This window comes from Thamnophis sirtalis, unplaced genomic scaffold (assembly GCF_051295495.1).
Source record: "Thamnophis sirtalis isolate CommonGarterSnake01/CBP01778 unplaced genomic scaffold, rThaSir2_p1.2 scaffold_11, whole genome shotgun sequence".
Classification (NCBI taxonomy): Eukaryota; Metazoa; Chordata; class Lepidosauria; order Squamata; family Natricidae; genus Thamnophis; species Thamnophis sirtalis.
Genome location: NW_028261391.1, coordinates 41,219,912 through 41,244,021, shown reverse-complemented (window position 1 = coordinate 41,244,021; position 24,110 = coordinate 41,219,912). Strand labels below are relative to the sequence as shown.

The window sequence follows — 24,110 nt, the reverse complement described above, 5'->3', positions numbered from 1 at the left end:
TTGTTATCTAAATTTTTTTAATCTTGACAACTGGTTCATTATGATATATTATTGTTGCCTTGGATAACATAAACAAATCAAGCATAGGAGATTTCACTTATAAACACTAAGCCATCCTAAAAAATTGGGGCAATTCTGGTTTGCCGGGGTAAAAAAAAATACAAGGAGAAACATAACACATATATAATTCAAATCAATATACAGTGTGCAGAAAAATCTAATTACAAAGTGGTCAATCCAATTCAATTTGATTTTGGAAGTTCTGTTTACTTACTTTTCACAAAGATTTGGATCTGACGACTGACACAGTTTATGTAGAATATCTACTATTCCAATATCTCTGAGTTTATCCTGACGATCTTGGGAACCTAATATAAAATAATTGCATATTGGTAATTTGATGCATTTTATGTCAGTCTGATTAAACAGTGGCAACACAATACGCAATCCAATGTAAAAACCTGCAGAAACACCTAAAATGCATATGGGCAATTTCAGATAAGCCTTTCTCACCTTGCCAGGTATTGGTCACACATACTAGCTCTGCTTTTTTTTCCTACACAATCAAGTAGTGAAGAATCACAATCTTATTTCAAACAGATCTGGCATTCATTAACAGCAGCCTTAGGCCAAACTACGCAACAGTATGTTATCCAATGTTTAGAGAAGTAGATGGATTTAAAGACGGGACAGACACCAAACAGCTGATTCTCCCTTTATCAGTAAAGGCCAATCAATTTATCTTTTGTTTTAATCAAAGATAAGTTCTGATACATTATCTATTACCTTAGAAAAAATGGGGGGGGGGAACCCAATTCTTCAGCAATCCATAAATTATGTTGTGGTGGAACTACTGGTCAATAATCTATTTTCTATTACTTTTATGATAGTTGAATTGGCATAGTAACCAAAGAAGTTATGCTTTTATCTTACTAAAAAGCATTTCCATTCTAAATTACAGTATATAAATTAAATTTTCTATTCTTTTGTTTAATGGTTTATTAACTGATAATTATTGATATTATCATTTGAAAAATAATTTTATTTTTAATGAATTTTTTTCCTGGGGTCAAAAGAAAAGTCAAAGTATGGCCCAACTCAAAATCCTATCCTTCTTAGTGCAAACTCTGCCCATGTCTTCTCCATTTTATATACTTTTGAAATAATATAAGAAATAGATAATACAAAGAAAAGAATCTGGTTTTGATAATGATATGTAAGTAGATATGCAAACAAATTTGAAATAAAAGTAATATATTCTTATGCATCATTAGTGATGCATCATCTCTCGGGTCTTAAACATGGGCTGTCAGCTTTCCATCTGATAATCTCAGTGTTTCTAACTGCTAAACCACTGCGCCCCATTAAGCCATATGTATAAAGGTAATAAAAAAAAAACAAATAAAAATAAAGAGAAGAAAAGTGGTGACAACTTGCTTGATAGAAATGGGGAAAAAATACCTATTCCCCATAATTCTGGCTTTTCATTCTGTATAAAGTACTCTGTGTCCATGTGAAAAAAATTAGGAACATAACTTATTTTTTTTCAGAACTGTAAACATAGACCAACCCAAATTATCAAATATTCTTCCAACACAAGAAAAATCATAGCCATTTTTAAAGTTTTTTCTGATCTTGTCATTAACTTTTAAGATATGGATATTATTATTTTTATTTATCATACAGCTCCTTTGATGAGGCTTTATAATATCTGCTAGAAAGCCATTTAATCTGATATTAAGGATTCCCACAAACGTTTGTAATCTTCATTCAATAGAATATAGGTTCATATTATTCAGGATAAGTTGAATCTTTTCCTACTTTTCAGATTAAAGAAGTAAAGCCTTTTCATGTGGTTGAAGCATGAGTTAATGGTTTAGTCAAAATTTCTTGAAATTTTTTTAAAACTTAAAACAAAATTATAATTTATATTTTTTTTTTAAAAAATAACTGCAGAAAATATCAGTTCCTGGAGCTTTACTCAAATTCATTTTATAAATTGACTTTTCAACTATCTTCTGGGAAAAAATACTTTTTTAAAATTCTGTAAATGTTTAAGATATTCTTCAATTTTTTTCTGGGTTATATTCCTATTTGTTATATAATTTCATATATTTAATTCTATCCCAAATAGAAGTAATTGTTTTATTTGATTCCTTCCTTAATTGCTAAATTAACAATTTGGTTGATTTACTGCCCCTTTCAAAATATTTTTTGTATTAAAGTTCAACTTTTATAAATTCAGTTGGGGAATTATAGAATTTTATCTATTAGAGCATAAATTGAACCAACAGTTAGTTACATTCCTCAATTCAGTCTAAAATACAGTATTATGAATCAACCTTTCTTATCCTTAATTTGTATTTCTGATTATCATGGTATGCTTTTTCACATTTATGGCTACTCCATTTTTTGATCTGCCCAAAGTCATGAATTTGTCTTTTCCTATTTCAGCTCCTGACAAAAATGCCAACATAATTCAAATTTCACCCATTAGAAACTGCTCTTTTCTTTTTTTTCCAGGTGACATTCTTTTCACCAAAAGGAATCAAATAGCATATTCACTTTCTGTCTTTTTTTCCCTGTAGTGATTTTCCCCATCCAGGATAAAAATGCCCAACTGCTAAATGCAATTTCATTTTTAAATTAAGTATTTCAGAAGAGAAATCCCCTGAGTATATCTTCTTACCTTCTTCTTCATTCCATATAAGATTAGATACACAAAACATGGCAGCCAGTTGAAGTTTAGCATTCGAGTGGCTCTAAGGAGACAAAATACATTTAGACAGAAATATTTTAAATTATTCCTTAGTAAAATCAAATCCTTTTGAATCTGACTCCTTTTAACTTCATAGAACCACGTGATGTTATTGGCAAAAGTATGGATCTAGTTTACTACTGCTTTCTTGGTTACCCTGCTGATTTAGTTAATACTTAAAAAAGAAGCTACAGCCTTGATTATAAAGACAAAGCTAACAGCAAGCACATTCTGGCAGAAGTCAATGACAAACCAGTTCCATATTGTTGCCAAGAAACATATGTCAGGAACCAAGCTTGACTCAAATAAAAAATTACATTTCTTTCTTAACCTTTATGTAATCTAGGTTTCTTGCCTCCAAATTATTACTCACAATAATGATATAAAAATTGTCTGCTTTTCTTCGATGAAAGCAAAGTTGAAAAAATATTTAGAAAAGAAAAAATATTGTATTCAAGAAAATTAGAGCAACAAACAGTACTGCACTTAATATAGAGATTTCTACCAAATGCTGAAAATCCCTGAGCTCTAATCTTTTCCCAAAATTTAATTACACAAAAACTTAAATTACATACCATGTAATACTTAATTTTTTGTAAGATATCATCATTTGTCATGATGAATTCTTTAGCTGTAGTTCCATCTGCTATGTTGGCAAGTATACATAATGTCTGAAGGAAAGGAGGAACAGAAATATATTGAAATAACAACAAAAATCTAATTCTAAATGGCAATGTTTCATGGCAACTTGACAAGTAGACTTCCATAAGCAATACAGGGTAAGAAAATAAAACTATGAAGACTTTTATACGTAGAAAATATTGCACGGACAAGAAATATTGCACGCAAACAGCCTTATACTGTTTGTATACTTAGTAAAAGTATTTGAATTTTCTTCCTGAAGAATTTAGTGTTTGGTGTTTTATTTTTGTTCATGTCTAAACTTGTTGTCTCTATTAATACATTAAAGCACAATACCTGTTCTTTGACTTCCACGTTGTGTTCTCCTTCCAGGATGAGAGTTACTGCTTGCATGATCTGTTTCCCATGAGTACTTATTATCTGATCTATATGCTGCCAAGAGTGAAAAATAACATTAACTAGCAGCTCACCTAAAAAGTTAGAAAATCTACAGTTTGCTTTGTAGAATTCTTATAGCAGGAAATAGGCTATGCCAATGAAAACAAACCATATATATGAATATGAGAGCACAACAGAAATGATAGTTTTCCTGCTGTTATATTATTCCTTGATCTGCAACATGCTCTATGCCAGTGATGGCGAACCTATGGCACACATGCCACAGGTGGCACGCAGAGCCATTTGTCACGGCACGCGAGATGCTGCCCTGTCAGCTGGCCAGCGTGCATGTGTGCACTGGCCAGCTAAGTTCACCCTTTTTTAAAGCCATTTTTCGCTCTCCCCAGGCTCCAGAGGCTTTATAGGAGCCTGGGGAGGGAGAAAATACCCCCCCCCCGCCCTCCCTTGGAGGCTTCATGATCTTCCCTGAAGCCTCCGGAGTGCAAAAAAACAGCCCTACGGGCAAACCAGAAGTTCAGGAACGTACTTCCGCTTTGCTTGGAGGGTCGTTTTGACTGCTCCGAAGACTTCAGGGAAGCCTCCTGAAGGTCCCTGAAGCCTTCGGAGCGCTCAAAACAACCCTCTGAGGAAACCGGAAGTCCATTCCTGAACTTCTGGTTTGCTCGTAGGGCCATTTTTTTTTGCACTCCGGAGGCTTCAGGGAAGCTCATGAAGCCTCTGGAGGGCCTCCAGGGGAGGGGGGCTATTTTCGCCCTCCCCAGGTCACTTCCGGTTTGCTCGTTTTGACTGCTCCAGAGGCTTCAGGGAAGCCTCCAGAAGGTCCCTGAAGCCTCTTGAGGACTTCTGGCGTGCAGAGGAGGCTGTTTTCACTCTCCCCAGGCTCCTATAAAGCCTCTGTAGCATGGGGAGGGTGAAAAAAGCATGTAAAAAATGGGGGGGAGCGCCTGTAGTGCGCGCATACACTCTGGGGGTAGCGCATTGCATTATGGGTGGAGCACACCCACACATGGCCCCCCCTGCGCTCCCCCCACTTATGGCATGCAAGCCAAAAAAGGTTCGCCATTGCTGCTCTATGCAATGTGAAAAACAGATGTTCTTGTTTTCAGATAGAAAGCTCTCAAGTAGCAATAGCGGTTCAGAAAGAACACTGCTTTGTCATTTCTACAGAATGTTTCAGTGGTGGGTTTCAAATCCCGTTCCAATCGGTGCGGTTGGAACAGGGCTGGCAACGTCCTCATGGACGCGCGCAGCATGCACATGCGTTTTAGCGCCTCTGCGATGCTCCAGCTGTTCTGGAAGCACAGAAGCCTTTAAACATTGGTAATGAGCTCAGGCGGATGGGTGGGCCGTACCAGGGAGTACCACCTGCAACCCACCACTGGAATATTTGTTATATAAATTAGACAAGCAACAACTTAATGAAGTTGATATGACCTTCTGGAATATCAGCTCCCAATATGTAATGATATATAATTAGAAATTAACAAGATCTGCAGATTCATCTTCAAAATATTCATTCATTTTGTAGATCCATTTTTTTTTTTACTTACAGGGCGAGTAGACAAAAGGTTCCGAAGTAATCCCAAAGTCTTCATTAGTACATTTACATCAGAATCAGAGAGCAACTGGAATAACTGCTCTGTACTCAAGCCTCGCAAAATGTCTGCTTTGATCTTCTGTTCTGCTTGAAATGCCATATTCTAAAAAGAAGGACCAAATTAACATTATTCTGAATCATTTCAACATTTTCCACAAAGGGCCCAACTCCATTACACTATTTATCATCTGCTATAACAAGAAACATTTCTTAGCAGTTGAAATTTTGTTTTGATTTCCCATTCTTGAAAGCATTCTAGATCTCAGATATTTGATAATATACAAATTTAATAAAGAAATAAAATCTAAAAATGGAGATGCATACATAAAGCTATCAGATTAATATTGATACTTACCATTAAAGCCCAAACTCCATTCACTCGCAAGGCAAGATTTTCACTCTGAGTTAAACTACAGAGAAGTTCTATGGCTCCTGATTCTAAGATAGGCTACATATAACAAAAGCAAAACCAGTTAAGAAATTTCAGTAACATCCTAATTTTACATATATTCTTTCATTTTGTTTCTGTACATTAAATGCGCTTTTAAACCAAAAACAAGCTACTTTAAAAAAAATCTTGAGTACACATCTAAGCTTTCATATCTTCTTTCTTTCCACATTTTATATTTTTATAAGCTCAGGCAGTGTAGAATATTCAGTTCAAATGCCATAAGTATTTCACCCAATCTTTTGATTTTCCAGTATGTTCCATTAGGTTCTCATACCCAAGGTAGTAGTTAAATCCATAGTTGAAAATAATTAAACACACTCTTCCCCCAAGATGGCGTGCTGAGCAGCAGACTGTTTTTTCTTACCTGCTGAAAAACAGCTGACTATGCCACCAAAGCTGGCTATTTGGCAGTTTCCAGATTTGAATGGAAGCAACTAGTAACAACTCGACGACGACCTTTGGAGAATTGTTTACCTTCTAAGATGAGAGATATTGAGGACTACAATTCTCAATAGAACTGATTGCAGGGTTGGGTCTTTCATCTTTTCCTTTCAGCTGTTTGTTATTTTTAAGCACACCTTGGTTTTAGCTACACCTTTTAATTTTTTTTTTACTTTTTATTTATACATTAATCAACTGGTTGAGTGCTGACCCATATAACTCCTTGCTGGATTTTAACATAAAGTTATTTTCATTTTCTCACTGTTTACTTTAGAATTCTAAATTACTTTCACCTTTGCCATAAAGAAGTCAGCAGTGAAAAAATTCATCCTAGGTAATGAAAGCTTATCTGGCTTGATTTATGTTTACAGGATTTTACTACTAGGACTCTGTTTTTACTAGTATTTTTTTCCCCAAAAAAATATCTGGTCTTATTGGTTTCCAAATTCTGATGGGAAAATTCTTTCATTTTTAATTACTTTTTATTCTGACAATTTTATCTCAACCTTTTTCCTCTGGTCAATTCATTATGGTACATCTGTTTCTATTGTCTTTGAAAGGAACCGTTTATGCTTTTATTAGTAAACACTAACTGCATGATTTCTTTACTCAGTTACAATTGGCCTATTTTCAGAGAAAACTGTTTTTATATGTCTGCTGAGAAAGACCAGAAACAGGACTTCACCCTCATGATCTTGATACATATTCACATTATATTTTATACAAAGAATGAAATATATACTTTTATGGTTTTAAAAGCCCAACCAACCAACCTCTTTGCTTGGAGAAAATTCTAAGAGAAGATTGCATAGAGTAGAAGATGCTACCACTAAAATTTCATCTGGAGCATTCTGTAATACCTAAAAAAAGAAATAAAAAAGGAATCTCATAAGCATTTTAAGAATTTAGAATAATTCAGGGACTGGTACATACATATTTGCCTTGCTACCTTTGTAGATGCAGAACCTGAAATCCAGCTTCCATTATTCACATTTAGAAATTAAATAGTTTAGTTTTTATTTTATTTTTTTAGTTTTAAACATTTATAGGCCGCCCTTTTCCCTGAGGGGACTCAGGGCGGCTTACAATAATGAGGGAGGGGAGTGCAGGACAAAACACAAAAAAAAAATGTGAGTGAAAATAAGTAGCAGTAAAAGCACAACATTCACACAGCATTCGGGAGGGGCGAGATTAGAGTCCTATCCCCAGGCCTGACGGGCTAGCCAGATCTTGACGGCCGTGCGGAAGGCCTGGACGGTGGTGAGGGTGCGGATCTCCACGGGGAGATTGCTCCATAGCGTCGGAGCTGCAACTGATAAGGCTCTCCTCCGCGTAGTCGCCAGTCGGCACTGACTGGCGGATGGAATTTGGAGGAGGCCTACCCTATGCGATCTGATGGGACGCAGGGAGGTAATTGGCAGAAGGCGGTCTCTCAAATAGATAGTGGTAGATCCACTACCGTGGAGCGCTTTGTGGATGGTAAGTAGGACCTTGAAGTGCACCCGGAGATCAACAGGTAGCCAGTGCAGCTCACGGAGGATCGGTGTTATGTGGGCGAACCGTGGTGCGCCCACGATCACTCGCGCGGCCGCATTCTGAACTAGCTGAAGTCGCCGGATGCTCTTCAAGGGCAGCCCCATGTAGAGCACATTGCAGTATTCCAGCCTAGAGATCACAAGGGCTCGAGTGACTGTTGTGAGGGCCTCCCGGTTCAGGTAGGGCCGCAACTGGCGCACCAGGCGAACCTGGGCAAATGCCCCCCTGGTCACAGCTGACAAGTGATGGTCGAAACTCAGCTGTGGGTCCAGGAGGACTCCCAAGTTGCGGACCCTGTCTGAGGGGTATAAATTTTGACCCCCCAGCCTGATTGATGGGACGTTGGCCAAATTGTTGGGAGGAAAACACAACAACCACTCGGTCTTGTCCGGGTTGAGTACCAGTTTGTTAGCTCTCATCCAGTCTTTAACAGCCTCAAAGCCCCGGTTCATCACGTCCACCGCTTCATTGAGTTTGCACGGGGCGGACAGATACAACTGTGTATCGTCCGCGTATTGATGGTATTTTATCCCGTGCCTCCGAATGATCTCGCCCAGCGGTTTCATGTATATGTTAAATAGTAGGGGGGATAAGACCGAACCCTGTGGCACCCCATAAGTTAGGGGCCTCGGGGACGATCTCTGCCCCCCTACCAACACCGACTGCGACCTGTCCGAGAGGTAGGAGGAGAACCACTGCAGAACAGTGCCGCCCACCCCCACCTCCCGCAGTCGTCGCAGAAGGATACCATGGTCGATGGTATCGAAAGCCGCTGAGAGGTCAAGGAGAACCAGGATGGACGCGTGGCCTCCATCTCTGGCTCTCCAGAGATCATCGGTCAATGCGACCAAAGCGGTTTCTGTGCTGTAACCGGGCCTGAAGCCGGACTGGAAGGGGTCAAGATAGTTAGCTTCCTCCAAGGTACGCTGAAGCTGGAAGGCCACCACCTTCTCAACAACCTTCCCCACAAAGGGGAGGTTGGAGACTGGACGGTAGTTATTAAGAACTGCTGGATCCAAGGACGGTTTCTTCAGGAGGGGTCTCACCACCGCCGCCTTGAGCGTACCAACATCTGTTTTTTTGCAGTTAATCTTTTCTAATTTCAAAAGAATTCTAATATATCAGCTTTTTATATTTAACCACGAAAAAGAGGAAACATGTCTTCCTTCTTTAAAATGGTTAATGACATAATACTCCCTTTCTTAAAACAGGAGATATCATCTAGCCTAAGTAGAAATTACTCAAGACTTTTGAGCTATTATTCTGTCTTTTGCTGGTGAAAAAATATAATAAAAAATTATTTTCTATAAAGTTTCAGAGAATACTGCAAACAATCTTTAAATATTTTGTAGCAGTGAGTCAACCGGAAGTTCTCCAACTGGACAGACGAGGGGGTGTGAGCTCTGAAGAGTCTCACATGAACTCCGTCTGACAACCAATGCTGAGATCCTTTTTGGATCGGAACCTCCTGAGGGGGGGAGTGGCATCTCATCAGACTAAGAGGGAGTGTAACAGGTCCCTCATAGGTTGGAGATTTGCCCTCTGAATCAGCGTCGAGGTGGCAGCACGGCAACATGGCTGCACAAGAAGCTGGCTTCAGGTCAAAGCAAATGAACAGGAGCGTGCAGGAGACGAGATGAAAGCCTGGTAAGAAGATCTAATTAACCCACAGTCATAAATCAGAATTTGGAAAAGGCAAAGAACCTTGAGAGTATAAATAATATTGATGGACAAATCGATATTTTGGCAAAAAGAAAGAAAGAAGGGGGAAAATGGAGGGTTGAATCACTAGTCCAAAAAGAGGTATTTGCTTTAAACAATTTGGACAGAAAGGAGAAAACAGAGAAGTGACAAACTCACTCAAACACAAACTTTAAATTTGGATTTGAAAAGATTGTGTTTTTAAAAGAGACTAGGAGGCTGAAAGGGGAATCAAAACATACCGAGGAGATTTGCCTCGTTTGAGTTTCTTCCAACTAACATATCTTAAGCAACTCCAATTAATGAGAGGTGGAATGTAACGGGGAGGATAAAGAAAAAAGCACTATTTTCTCACTGATAACCTAATCTTGCCTATGTGGCAAATGGAATGCAAAATTCTGAGCAGGAAGTTTTAATTAACCAATTGCCATAAAGCAGAATTTGGAAAAGCAGGAGGCAAAGAGAAACATACCGGAAATTTGCTGTATTTGAGTTTGTTCCAATTAATATATTTTGAACAACTATAACCAACGAGAAGTGGAAGGTAACAAGGGGAAAAAAATAATAAAATCAAGAACCAGGAAAATACGAAGCTTTTTTTTTTCTGAAGGGAGAACAAAAGATCAAGATGGCTCCCGCTTCTCTTCCTCTTCACAATAGCTGAATTAGCTAAATTTAAGGTGGACCAGAACTTTGAAATAAGAACTGTATAACTAATTGTAATTTTGGAACTGGACATTATGGAAAGATGGGAATTTGAAGAACTACGTGAAATTATAAAAAATATGCATAAATCATTAAAATCAAGTCTAAATAGAATTTTGAAGTTAAATGTTGAGAAGCAGGAAGTGAAGGAAGAAGTGAAGGAAGAAGGGGGGATAATGAAGGGTAGAAATGGCATAAAATAAAAAGCAGACAAAAAACTTCATTGGGTTTGACAGTGGTATAGGGAAAACTGAAAAGGGGGGGATATGTGCCAACAAAAGGAAATAAAAAGCAGTCAAAAGATCTCACTGGGTTTGATAGTGGCATCGGGAAACTGAAACTGGGTTACGCCCCAACAAAGAAAAATACAAAAGATTTCACTGGGTTTGACAGTGGCTTTGGAAAAATTGAAGAGGGTGGACATGTCAAAACAAAGAAAAGGAAGAAGACAGGAATAGAGAAGTGGGACAAAAGACTTACTAGGAAAAAATCAGACAATTAAAAATTGTTACATGGGAAACATAAAACTGAGATATGCAGTTTACTCCTATATAGGATAATAAAACTGAGTTGCTGACTGATTGAATATGATAATGGAAAGATAATTTAATAAAGGTTAAAATATATGGAATATGGACAAATATGAAACTATTATGTAGAGAATGTAAAGTAGAGGTATGTGATTCACTTTTATACATGATAATTAAACTGATTGCTAATTGATTGAATATGACAATGAAAGGACAATTAAGTATGGGTTAAAATATATGAAATATGGACACACATAGAACTCCTAAGATGATGAACAAAGTGAGATGTGTACCGCTTGTTATTCTATATAGTAGATTAATGGGATTGTAATGAACATGGAACAGTAAGGATTGTTATTTAAAGACAATTAAGGGTAAGCTAACTCAAGATATGGAAAAATGGAGAAGGAACATGAAATATATACTTACAATGAGAAATTATTGAGATTATAAAGACAGAACTACAAATTTGGAGCATGTAAGGATGCATAACTATATAAATATAATGATGAGAATAGCTAGGAATCATAACCGGGTCTACATCTCAGCCAAAAATAGGCTGTGTGTGTGTGTTAAAAATACAATTACTATATATGTATACTTTTTTTCTTTTAAAAAAGAAGGAGGAAAATATATGTTAAAATTTAATATGTATATTGAAAAGGAATTATAAATACCATAAACAAATTAGATGAAGAGTGCAAAGTAGAAGAGAAGGAAGAAGAGAGGGATAGGAGAGAGGGCAGGGAAGTGGGGAGGAGGAGGAGAGAAAGAAGGAGTGGAAAGGGGAGAGAGAAGGAGAGAGGAAGGGGAAGTAAAGAAGAGAAGGACAACAGAGGGAAGAAAGGTAGGGAGGAGGAAGAGAGAGGGAGAAGAAAGTGATGGATAGGGTACAAATATGGTGTATGGAGAGCAGAAGAGCCAATAATTGTTTTTGGGAGTTGATGGTAAGACGAATTGATGTAAACATTTAACAATATAATATGACGTTGGTTATGTAATAGTATACATGTAGTTATTTGTTATAAAGATGAAAAAATAAAAAACTTTATATAAAAAAATATTTTGTAGCAGTAAAGTATTTTCCCATATGCACTTCAATTGCATTGACATTTAGAAATATCTGCTTTATAAATAAGGGTAGGACAATTACTTTTTTAAAACCATATTTATCAAGATAAACATTCTACTGTCATTGACAGAAGAGCCTAAAGTGAAACAGTAATTCATAATTAGAAGTTAAAACCTACTACTTATTATTTCAAAACCACTTATATTCAACCATACACTTTAATTCTAATACATTATAGTTACCGTATTTTCACGACCATAAGCCGCACTAAAAATCCTAAATTTTGATCCAAAATCGGCAGTGCGGCTTATAACCCGGTGCGCTTTATATGTGGAAAAAGATCTCCCAGCTGCTTTGCTCCTCGCGACTGCAACAGATGTCCAGAAGCGGCCCCTGGGGCCAATGGGGACCGGACCCCCAGCTCGACAGCCCCTGTCGCCTCTGGACGTCCACCGCAGCTGTGAGGAGCCGAGGAGAGCGCGGAGAAGAGCGCGCGACGGCCCCCGGCGCTCCGGGAAGCGGGAGAGGCGCGCGGCCCGGCCTCTCCTCCCTGGACGCCGCAGCAGCAGCCCCAAGCGCACCGATCCCCGCGCCCTTCGCATCGGGGCATGCTCTTGCAGCACGCCCCGATGCGAAAAACACAGAGATCGGGCGACGTCCAGGGAGGAGAAATCAAACCGCGCGCCTCTCCCGCCTCCCGGAGCGCCAAGAACCGTCGCGCGCTCCCCTCCACACTCTCCTCGGCTCCCCACAACCACAACAGACGTCCAGAAGCGACAGGGGCCACCGAGCCGGAAATCCAATCCCCACCAGCCCCAAAAGCCGCTTCTGGACATCTGTGGCTCCCGGCGCTCCAGGAAGCACCGAAAGCAGCTGGGAGGGGCGCGCGGCTTGGTTTCTCCTCCCTGGACGTCGCAGCGGCGGCCCCGGGCTCACCGATCCCAGTGCCTTTCGCATCGGGGCGCGCTGCAAGAGCATGCCCCGATGCGAAAAACACAGAGATCGGTGAGATCGGTGAGCCCGGGGCCGCCGCTGCGACATCCAGGGAGGAGAAACCAAGCCGCGCGCCCCTCCCAGCCGCCCTCGGCGCCCCCCGGAGCGCCAAGAACCCTCGTGCCGCTCCTCGCGATGTCCAGAAGCGTCGGGAAATGTGCGGCTTATAACCCGGTGCGCTTTATATGTGGAAAAAGTTTAAAAAATTAACGTTAATTGATACTGCGGCTTTTAATCCGGTGCGGCTTTTGGTCGTGAAAATACGGTAATTATTTCTAGATCTTAGCAAGATCATATTTTAGGTGAATTGAAATGAACAGGTAAATTGCTAGAAACATATCTCAATACAAATTTATTTTTTCTTTAACTAGCCTTAAAACTGTATTACAAGTAGTCCTCAACTTACAACGATTCATTTAGTGAGCCTTTGAAGTTACAATGGCACTGAAAAAAGGTGATTTATGACTGTTTTTCACACTTACAACCATAGCAGCATCTCCAAAGTCCTATGATCAAAATTCAGATACTTGGCAACTGGCATGTATTTATGATGGTTGCAGTATTCTGGGTTCAGAAAGGCAAAGTTGATGGGGAAGCCAGATTCACTTAACCATATTACTAATTTAACAACTGCTGTGATTCACTTAGCAACTGTGATAAGAAAGATTGTAAAATGTGGCAAAATTCACTTAACAACTGTCTTGTTAGCAATGTAACTTATGGGCTCAATTTTGCTCATAAGTCGAGGACTACCTGGGTAATATTGTCAATGCACTTTATACCACAACAAATAATCTCCCATTGTGTTTACCTTCATTAAGGGTTTCCATACAGCATGATCTTGGAAACTTGTTCGTAGTTGCTGTACAGATCTTGACAAACTGTGCAAACATCTGTTCAAAAAAATGAGGTATAAGCTCTAAAATACTTCCTTTCCATAGAGGCAGCATGGCATGTAAGCATTTTCATATTCTGTTTCATCATACTACAATTACTGCTAAAGATAATTCATAATTTTCAAATAATTTAAGATCATTATATGTCCTAACAAAGGAAGTGAACAACTGTCAGTCTGAACATATGAAATGTAAGATTAATCCCGTTAGGTAAATTTATACCTGACTGCAGCTAAGCGCACTTTGATGCTAGACTCAGATAAGCCATTTACAATCCGATCCATCATATTTTCAGTTTCAATTATCTGAAAGAAAGTTATCAAAAATATTACTGGATTTTACAGAACAAAATGAAGTAATTATTATGTTTATTTTAATGCCATATACTGTAGACAGTATGAATACAATGTGTATGAATACTAACTGATAAAAAAGATGAATTTCACAATTTAAAAAGAAATTCCATGCTTATGCCGTATTATGACAATGAAGCATATTGTTATGTTACGTTTATACATTATATTTCTTGTACAAAAATGGCAGTCTATTAAGGGGCATTGTCAAAATTATTTTCTGCAATTCAATTAAACCATAATATTTTTAACTAGGAAACTACACTTTATCCAGATATCTTATGTCATTAAAAATATTATTTTATTGAAACTATTGATAAGCAAAACATAGATTTCAATGACAAGGTTATGTTCCTGACTTTGAGATATAGGAAACTACCTGATAAATTCACACTTACCTTCTTTCGAATATCTTCATCATTTGCTCCGAGGGCAGCATAGAGCTTGAAAGCAGCCTGACGCAATTCATGAGCATGTTTTAAGTCATGGTCAAGCTATTAAAGATAATTAAATTTATATCATTTTTTAAATTGCAAACTCATGGATGTTGATCAAACTGCATACATTCTTTAATTCTGAATGGAATTTTAAGACATATTTCACAATTATAAATGATACCATATGAATGTTGAAGAGTTTAGATTAGGAAGCACTTTTAAGAATTTCCAACTGGCACTTTATTCTATACCTTAAGTAAAACTTCATTTCTGTTTTTCTCAATTATAATAATTTAAATCTTATAAATTCTAACAATTCCATTAAACTGAGCTCAAATCCTAGTGATTGCATTTTCTTGAAATAATATAGAAAGAGTTTGTTTTTTATTGAAAAAAAATATAGAAACTGTTTGCTGTTGTCTTTTTTATCCAGAACATTTGTCAGCTTTCCTGTTTAGCCTGCAATCCTGAGATTTTCTACTGTTAATATTAGAAAAATACTAAACGATTAAGCCCACTTTCACAACCAGTCAACTTGAGCAGATTCAAACTTAGAATTTCTGAAGGACAGGACACAAAATGAAGCAAGACAAAAAAAACAAAGATAATGACTATTGAAATGTTCCCACCATTACAGCTATATAAAAAAATGGTTAAATTGAAACTCTTTACCATCTTTGTGAAAAGAGATGGAAAATAGGGAAACGATTTGGGAGAGCATTTAAAAACGTTCCCTACATCTATACAGCACCTTGCTTTGTAAATTTGTGTCCCATTCAAGATTAAACAAGAATATTAATGGCAATGTTTAACTCATTATTAAAAAGAAATGCATTAAACAATCTTGGAGTAGAGTGTCTAAATGGCTAAAACAGGGATGCCAAACTGTTGACCTGCAGGCCAGATGCATCATGTGCAGGCTATGCCTACCCCATTGCCACAAATGAGGAAAATGTCATGAAATGTCATGTGACAATGTGATGCGGTGAGTTTGACACTCTAGGCTAAAACATTAATAATGGAGACATTTATACTGTATCAGATTCTGTGAGCCAATGTTAAGCTGCAAAACTCCAATTTCTGTCTGCTACAGAGCTTGCCGACTACTAGATTGAAAGTTGGCAAAAGTCTCTGAAATACTTGATATATGTAAAAAATTATTGCAGGCTTGACTGAAGCCATATTATGCATTTGATTATCTTCTACAAATGTGCAAATGTAGTTCCCCCTTATCCCCAAATCAATTGCTTTTCCCATCTTTCACTCGCCCTACATGTCACTGCCATGAAGCTGAACAGTTGTTAATTGTTGACATAACTAATATGTCTTGGCTTATCTCTCACATACCGAATTTCAATCCCATATTCAGGCAGAATGAAATACAAGAAACAGTAGCAATTACCGGTAAGTTAACTTTTTGGAACAATTTAGTATAGCTTAGTAAAAACCCATCTAGTTTGTTTTACTCATACAGTCAGGACCAAAGAAATTTCAGGCACCACTAAAAAACTAATTTACATTTTAGATATAGATATACAGTAAATATATTAACCCAAGTTTTCATTCTCTCTCATGCACACAGGAAACACACTTGTCATACCTACTTCATTCATAATAAACCTACCCTTTTTATATCAGTGATGGCACTCACTGAACTAGGGTATTTGAAGTAGTCTGCAAGCATTGCAATAAGGTGGTCAGTAATACTGGCAATTCTTTGTAGTTCAATATCTGTTTCAATCAAATAGGCCAGAGTTTCTGCTCCATCTACTCTCTCCTCTAGTAGTCTCTCTTTACTACACATCCGTGCCAAACATGGTAATGTCTGGAAATTACAACATCTGAAATTAGTTTTTTGGCTACTTATTTACATATTTCTTATATAAATTTATGTTAAATTTGTCACTAAATATCGATGTTTTAACAGGCATTTCCTAATCAAATATATCATCAAACCTACTTTGGTATTTGCACAAAAATAAAATTTAAAGCAACCACTGATATACACTTGTTTATTAATCAATATTTACATTGTTACATGATCACAAATTCAAATCTATTATATGCAACTATAACTCTTGCACAGATTATTAAGCTGTGAGTCCAACTTTCACTTAACAAAATGTATTAGACTTACCTAACTTCATCATGATTTAAAGACAGTCTAATTTAGTATTACTGAATACCAAGATAGGGTGGTATAGAAACCATATAATAAAAACAATATTGCTAATAAAATTAAATAGCAACAGTTATATTATTTTCTGCCTCTTTACTAAACATCCTGTTTTTAGCAATAAAGTCATTCCACTATTTGTTTTTGAGGTGCCTGTTTAAGTACTATTAGTGTGAGTCACCCACCTACCTTTAACACAATGCAGATATCATCTGTACGGATTGCTCCAGCTCTGCACATGTATGTAAGGCTACAATGAAATATCAAAGTAGCATGATTACTGAGAACATACTATATATATAGTTTTGATTTTGTTACGATATTAAAATTTATTCAATGGCAACAGTACCAATATGTTCTGTATCTTGAGTATCATCTGTTGTCCCCAGTTCTGTATTGTTTCTGTCCATGATTCTTTAAATGAGAACTGTGGACACTAAAATCTAAGACCTAAAGCATGGAAAGCATTAGGACTGTGTATGTTTTGACAATTTCTCAGAAATGGTCCTCATTCAAGACAAATGCAACACCTAAACCTGTGTGGAAATGTAGCAGTATAAATTTAATTAATTTTAATTACTTAAGCCATCTTAACTTGATTATGATGGAGCACTATAAGCCAAGTTACAGAATTCTTTCTATAATTTAATAAATCAGTATTAAGGCATCAAATAAATATAACTTGGAAAAAGTTTTTAGTAAATTAAAATAGCGGTTAAATTGTGCCTGGCTGCAGCTCTGTGGTTTATTTTGAAATGCAACTACCGCCCTAAATAGAAGAAAAACCTATGCTGAGTTGATTAAAAATTGGCTGGATAATGAGGAAACATACTGTCCGCCTTCTAGTAAATGTCTGTTTTATGACTGGTCATAGTTAACATTAATGATATTAATGGTAAGGATTGTTTACCATTAATACTATTAATTCCCTCCTATTAATGCTGGTGATTGAGATATTATATTCTGATATTATTTTCTTAAGGTTGATATGATGTACTCTTGATTAAATTGGAACATTAATATTATAAAACACATTTTATCAGTTAGCATGTTTCCTACATTCCAGGGTTTACCATTTGGCTGATGTGAGTTGCATTTCAATGGGCTTGTCTCTTTGTAACATTTTCACAAATATCTGTGGTAATAGTTCTCCGTCAACCAACACTGAAAAACAAAGAGAAAATATGTTTCAAGAAACAGTTTAATTGTAATTATTTAATGAGTATCCATACTGACCTCATAAACCTACCATTTACAAGAGTCATTGATATCTGGGGGTTTTCAAAGGCTAGAACTGCAAAACATTTCAGTGCTTGCATTCGAACCTGAATAAATATACAGGATTCACGTTAATTACAATTAAAACTATTTTAAGAACTATTAGAAGTCAAGTGAAAATGCCATTTTAAAACTCATCAAAAAAATTAAAAAATTCAAAAGACTAAAGGGTACTTATCAAAAGTGAAAGCAAATTTCCCAAAGGGACATGAATTATTGGCCAAATCATTGTGTGTTTTCTAAAGTGATTGAAATTTGTTTTCATGCATCTTAATTTAGGAAAAGTGGCTATTAAAAAATACATAGATCGAATTCCTTGTCTACAGAGTCCCAACAAATTTTGTGATAAAATATTTGCTCTCTGTCCTCTTTAAATATTTAATATTGTAACTATTGCAATTATAGATAAATATGGTAATTATAGTTATTTATTTACCTAAAGATTTTAGGTTTAACTTAATACATTTTAAATATTCCAAACAACAAAAAGATAGTAAAGTCTGTAAATATTAATTCTATCATTTTGCTCAACTTCATATATTAATTGACTTTCAATTTCAGTGTAATTACTCCCATGCACTAAATCTGTTTTGATTTTGGCATATTGGATATCAAACACTTATAATTATGATATAATATGTATATGTCTAAATGTTCAATGTCAGATGTTATTTTCATAGAAATCTAATTTTCTTAATAGTATTTTCTTCAAAACATAATTGTTGTCTTACTATGTATATTTTTATCTACCACCATAACCATCAGAAAAAAATCCTTTATAAAAATATGAAGCTTACTCTTTTAACACTATTTTACAAGATCATCTCTTTCACATTTATAGATACATCCAGGACTAAACTGAAAAAATGTGCACTTTCTTTTTCATCAGAAAAGAACTATGTTAACATTATTTTGTCAATAATATTGAACTATGCTAACATTATTCTGTCAATAATATTGCACCATTTTAAAATAGTAGCTTAGTTTATTAAAAAAAGATTATATTACTGGCTTACTTTATAAGATACAGAGGTTAACAGATGAGCAATATTCTGCACTGCTCCATGATTAAACAGCACTGTCTGATGGTCTGGACCCTAACACAAAACAAACCACAGCTCTTTAAACATACAGTAAAGAAAAACAAATTATTTTATACTGGTTAATTGCAGACTTATAGCTTTTAATGCCTTATTTCATTCATTTCATATATTTTATGAGTAGGAAATAAGCAAGATCTCCGAGAAGCATATCTATACATTTTAAAATGAAAAATCCAAAGGTGTTTCATATATCTCAAGAGAGAATTGTGCCAATTGCAATATAAATGTTGGATTTGTATTGCATTTGTGTTTGTAACTAATTTTTGGCTATTTTATATGTGCTTTTAAACAACCTTATTTATTAAAACTTTCACTTTAAATGTGAATACTCAAGTATTCATATTTATTTAAACTGTAAGTTTCTATTTTTTATAGAAATGACGTTCCTGTGAATGACACTGAACAGCTGAATCATGAAAAATAAATCTCAAATGAAAAATTGCAGCTGTCCATAATCATCAAATGGCAACACTATTTGACTAGAACATTATTAAGCATTTTGCATAACATAAATTAACATCTTGCATAGCTATGAGATGCAATAAGAAAGGTTCATATAGGGTAACAATTGATGCAATCTTAGAAGAAACTTATTTCAATGTACTTTAACAGTATTTTCAGCAACATTTGGCTGCTGGCTAGAAAAAAAAAGTGCACAAGAAAGCATAAGGCTAAGTGTGTACAATCTGGACAACAGAAACTTTGGGCTGTGCCAAGGAAAAGAGATTTTTAACTGATGGTCCAGTGATTAGTTCAAAGGATCACTGGTGGCCAGTTGGGCATGATGGAAACATTGGGCCAGTCATTCTCTCTCAACCTAACTCACTTTACATGTATACCATGGGGGGAAATGGGAAGATATAACAAAAGGCTAAATCTAATGACAAATAGATGGATAAGAAGTATAGAATTTATTGTGGCATTTTTTAAACATTCCTTATTAACATTAAAGTACTTAAAGTACCAAATATTGAAAGGTTTTAAAACAAAAGGATTGTAGAAAGCACAAAGAACCCCAAATGGCAAGCTTAGGATAGTTAGTATTTTTTATTTGTTACTATATTTTTTCATTGTCCTTGCATCTTTAACTATAAAAAAAGAAATCATAAACCAAAAGAAATGTAATTCCAATAAGGATTTTTTTTAAAAGATGTTGCTTTGAGTATTTTTGCTGAGATGCCATTTTTTCATTTCTTCATCTGAGCTTCCAGATGATCCTTATTTGACCTCTTGGTTCCAAACTGCTGAATTTATCATACTAGAATGTTAATTCTTTATGAAGGGACAAACAACATTTGTCCTAATCACATAAAAAACCTTTTCCTATAACTATTCATACTTTATCGAAATTCTACTGTACATGACTAATAAAAGGTATATTGATAGTCATAAACTGACAACTACAATAGGGACCAGTATTGCAGTTGTTACGTAAGTTGCACCCAATTTTACCTTTTTTGCCTTAGTCGTTAAGGAAATTATTGAAGTCAATAAGTGAATTACATAATTGTTAAGTAAATCCAGTTTCCCCAATTGAATTTGCTTGTTGGAAGTCCTCTGAGGAAGTTGCAAATGGCAATCATGTGACCAAGGGACACTGCAATTGTAATTGCGAGCTGATTGTCAAGCATCCAAATTTTGATCATATAACTGAGGGAACACTGCGATGAATGTAAATGTGAGTATTGATTATACTTCACTTTTTCAACACCATCATAATTTCAAACATTAAATGAATGTTCGTAAATGAGGATTACATGGACCAAATTAGAGCTAACCAAATATTGATTTTTGATTTGATTTTATTACATTTATATGCCGCCCTTTTCCCCAAGGGGACTCATATAAATATTAACATATAAACCCTACTCCAAACTTTATGCTCATCTTTTTATCAAAGTTATAATTTTAGAATCATCTTGATAATGTTATGACCAGAAAAGTACCTTACAAATCACTGTTTCTAAATAATGTCACCAACATCATCAAAAAAAAAGATTAATACATTTTAATACACTATCTTATTAACTAATGAGTTAACACATGCCAGACTTTACTGCCTAGGTTTTTTTTTTGCTCAGATATCGCTTTCTTTTCTCTTCTAATATGATGTCAGTTTCAACTGAATGAAATATAATAAATGACCTTTATTATGAACCAATTATAATGTAGAGCATCTTGTTTAGTTTGCTCAATTTAAAAGTCTTTTTATTTTGGCTAGCTGTAGAAAGATGAAAGTTGAAAAGTCTTCATTTGAACTCCATGAGGTTTGGGGAGGGGGGGGTTACAGCATATTTTGACACTCATACCACAGATTCCCTTCACTTTATTATTCAACGTTTCAAATTTTGCTGCGAGTACACTTTAATCCCCTCATTTTTTATTAACTTCAAATTGGAGGAGTGCTCTAAAATGTTAGTACATGCTAATAAAATGTGTACATATATCCTAATTCAAGTAAAAACAAGATATGAAGCTATAAATAACCAGCATTAAAACACCTGAAAGTAATTTGGACTGTTGAAACTGACACATTTCTTAATTTTAAAATGCAATCATTGTAGGGGGGAAAAAACTTACATTGGCACATAGAAGTGGCTGAGGTGAGGATTTAAAGCCGCAGCTATGCCAGTGCCGGAGCTGTAGAACAGATATTAAAAGATGTAAAATTAAACAAGTATGATATTTTCAAGGGGACACGGTGTCTCAGTAGCTAAGATGCTGAGCTTGTCAATCAGAAAGGTTGGCAGTTTGAATCCCTAGCGCTGTGTAACAGAGTGAGCTCCCATTATTTGTCCCAGCTTCTGCCAACCCAGCAGTTCGAAAACACATAAAAAGGCAAGTAGAAAAATTGAGATCACCTTTGGTGGGAAGGTAAGGTTTAGGTTTATTCAACTTGTATGCCGCCCTATTCCCGAGAGACTCAGGGTGGCGAACAACCATGGGGGAAGGGGTACAAATAACAATTACAGACAAACAAATTAAAATATAACAACAGTCGCAACATTCGAGTGGGGCTGGAAAACTCTTCAGCCCCAGGCCTGCCGGAACAATCAGGTCTTAGTGGCTTTGTGGAAAGCCGGAAGGGTAGTGAGGGTCCTTATCTCAACGGGGAGATCGTTCCAGAGGGCCGGAGCAGCCACAGAGAAGGCCCTCCCCCGAGGAGTTGCCAGTCGACACTGGTTGGCAGATGGAATTCGGAGGAGGCCTAGTCTGTGGGATCTAATAGGTCATAGGGAGGTAATCGGCATGAGGCGGTCCCTCAAGTACCCAGGTTCAATACCATGTAGGACTTTAAAAGTAACGACTAGCACCTTGAAGTGTGTCCGGAGCATAATTGGCAGCCAGTGCAGCTCGCGGAGGATAGGTGTAAAGTGGGTGTACTGATGTGCACCCACTATCACTCGCGCGGCTGCATTCTGGACCAGCTGAAGTCTCCGAATACTCTTCAAGGGCAGTCCCATGTAGAGCATGTTACAGTAGTCCAGTCTTGAGGTCACAAGGGCGTGAGTGACTGTACGAAGAGCCTCCCGCTCCAGGTAGGGTCGCAACTGGTGCACCAGGCGAACCTGGGCAAATGCCCCCCTGGTCGCAGCCGACAGCGTTCCATGCGCCTTCGGCATTTAGTCATGCCGACCACATGACCATGGAGAAGTCTTCGGACAGCGCTGGCTCTTTGGGTTTAAAGGGAGCATCGCCCCCTAGATTCACGAACAACTAGCACATGTGTGCGAGGGGAACTTTACCTTTTCCTATAATATTGTCTTTCTTTTTCAAAGCTAAAGCTTTGAAAAATTATAGTCTATTTCTTTCCCTTTCTCCAATGAGCCCTTTTTTCATTCTTCATACTTTAGATTACAGATTGTACTGAATCCTAATGTGCATTGAGCAATTACCTTCATTATTAAAATATCAACTTGTATCTGTATATAATCCTGAAGGCTCCAGAAGTCAAAAATCGGCCCTACGAACAAACCAGAAGTCACCATTCCTGAACTTCCGGGTTCCCCGTAAGTCCATTTTTCGCCCTCCAGAGGCTTCAGGGAAGCTCCTAAGACCTCCGGAGAGCATCCAGGGTGGGCGGGGGAGGCTGTTTTCGCCCTCCTCAAGCTCCTAGAAAGCCTCTGGAGCCTGGGGATGGCAAAAAAAAAACAGTGCCAAAAGCGAGGGGAGTGTCATGCACATAGCATTATGGGTGTGATACACCCGCACACGACCCCCCCGTGCTCCCCCCGCTTTTGGCACTAGCGCCAAAAAAGGTTCGTCATCACTGCCCTATTTCAACCAAATACAGCATGATATTCACTTATTGAAGACAAAACCTCAATGGTTAATGCTATACTTTTGCCATATCCTTTGAATTAAAGTTGAAAGACTTCACTTCATTCGCATATTGTTTCATTTGAAATTCAATGTGGTGGTGTACAAAGACAAAATGCCAAAAAATGTGTAAGAACCTGATACCCCCCCCACCCCCGTCTCTATCTATCTATGTATACATTCTCTATAAATATTGCATATAGAACATTCTTTTCAATTATACCATTGAAGATTTCAGCTATGAGACCATCTGAACATTCTGTTCTTGTCTGCCTTTCTTGAAAACTGTGGTTCTATTAATATTTCTTCTAAAATGTATATAGAACTGCAGATTTGAAAAGATTTCAATTCAAGGGACTGAATTTCTGAACCTGTTAATGAATTATGTAAAGCATCATTTCTATAAGTCTTGACAAATTCATCCATGGACCACATCTATAGAACACCATATCAAAGCTTTCACCAATCTTCTAGGAGGGAAGAGGAAGGATCAGGGTAGATATAGCAATTTACTCTGTTGTATGGGAATTATATTATTCTATTAAAAATTTATATTTTTTAAAGATAAGTTGTTGCTTATATTTATGAACTTAGCGCCAAATTTGCAGAATGGGGAACAAGTACATAATGTTTCGAGAATTAAGAAATTGAGGACAGCCTCAAGAACATATTTCAGAAGCAAATAAACATATGCATATAGAAATAACATTCATATTTCTTAC

At 36.7% G+C, this 24,110-nt stretch overlaps 1 protein-coding gene across 3 annotated transcripts in view; it reads right to left on the bottom strand.

Annotated features, from left to right (window-relative positions):
* ARMC8 (armadillo repeat containing 8) overlaps positions 1-24,110 on the bottom strand; it is a 54,640-nt gene that overhangs the window by 2,266 nt on the left and 28,264 nt on the right. For 2 of the 3 annotated variants that reach the window (XM_087725611.1, XM_087725610.1), the window contains 16 exons: positions 21,649-21,708; positions 18,982-19,062; positions 17,937-18,012; positions 17,761-17,851; positions 16,877-16,937; positions 16,136-16,336; positions 14,473-14,568; positions 13,944-14,026; positions 13,637-13,718; positions 7,062-7,148; positions 5,752-5,844; positions 5,350-5,499; positions 3,737-3,832; positions 3,334-3,429; positions 2,690-2,762; positions 275-368 (listed from right to left, as the gene is read on the bottom strand). In XM_087725611.1, the coding sequence (XP_087581737.1) occupies positions 275-368; positions 2,690-2,762; positions 3,334-3,429; positions 3,737-3,832; positions 5,350-5,499; positions 5,752-5,844; positions 7,062-7,148; positions 13,637-13,718; positions 13,944-14,026; positions 14,473-14,568; positions 16,136-16,336; positions 16,877-16,937; positions 17,761-17,851; positions 17,937-18,012; positions 18,982-19,062; positions 21,649-21,708 (1,520 nt within the window). The remainder of the gene's footprint in view (positions 1-274; positions 369-2,689; positions 2,763-3,333; positions 3,430-3,736; positions 3,833-5,349; positions 5,500-5,751; positions 5,845-7,061; positions 7,149-13,636; positions 13,719-13,943; positions 14,027-14,472; positions 14,569-16,135; positions 16,337-16,876; positions 16,938-17,760; positions 17,852-17,936; positions 18,013-18,981; positions 19,063-21,648; positions 21,709-24,110) is intronic. The other variant, XM_087725612.1, reaches the window with a different exon arrangement.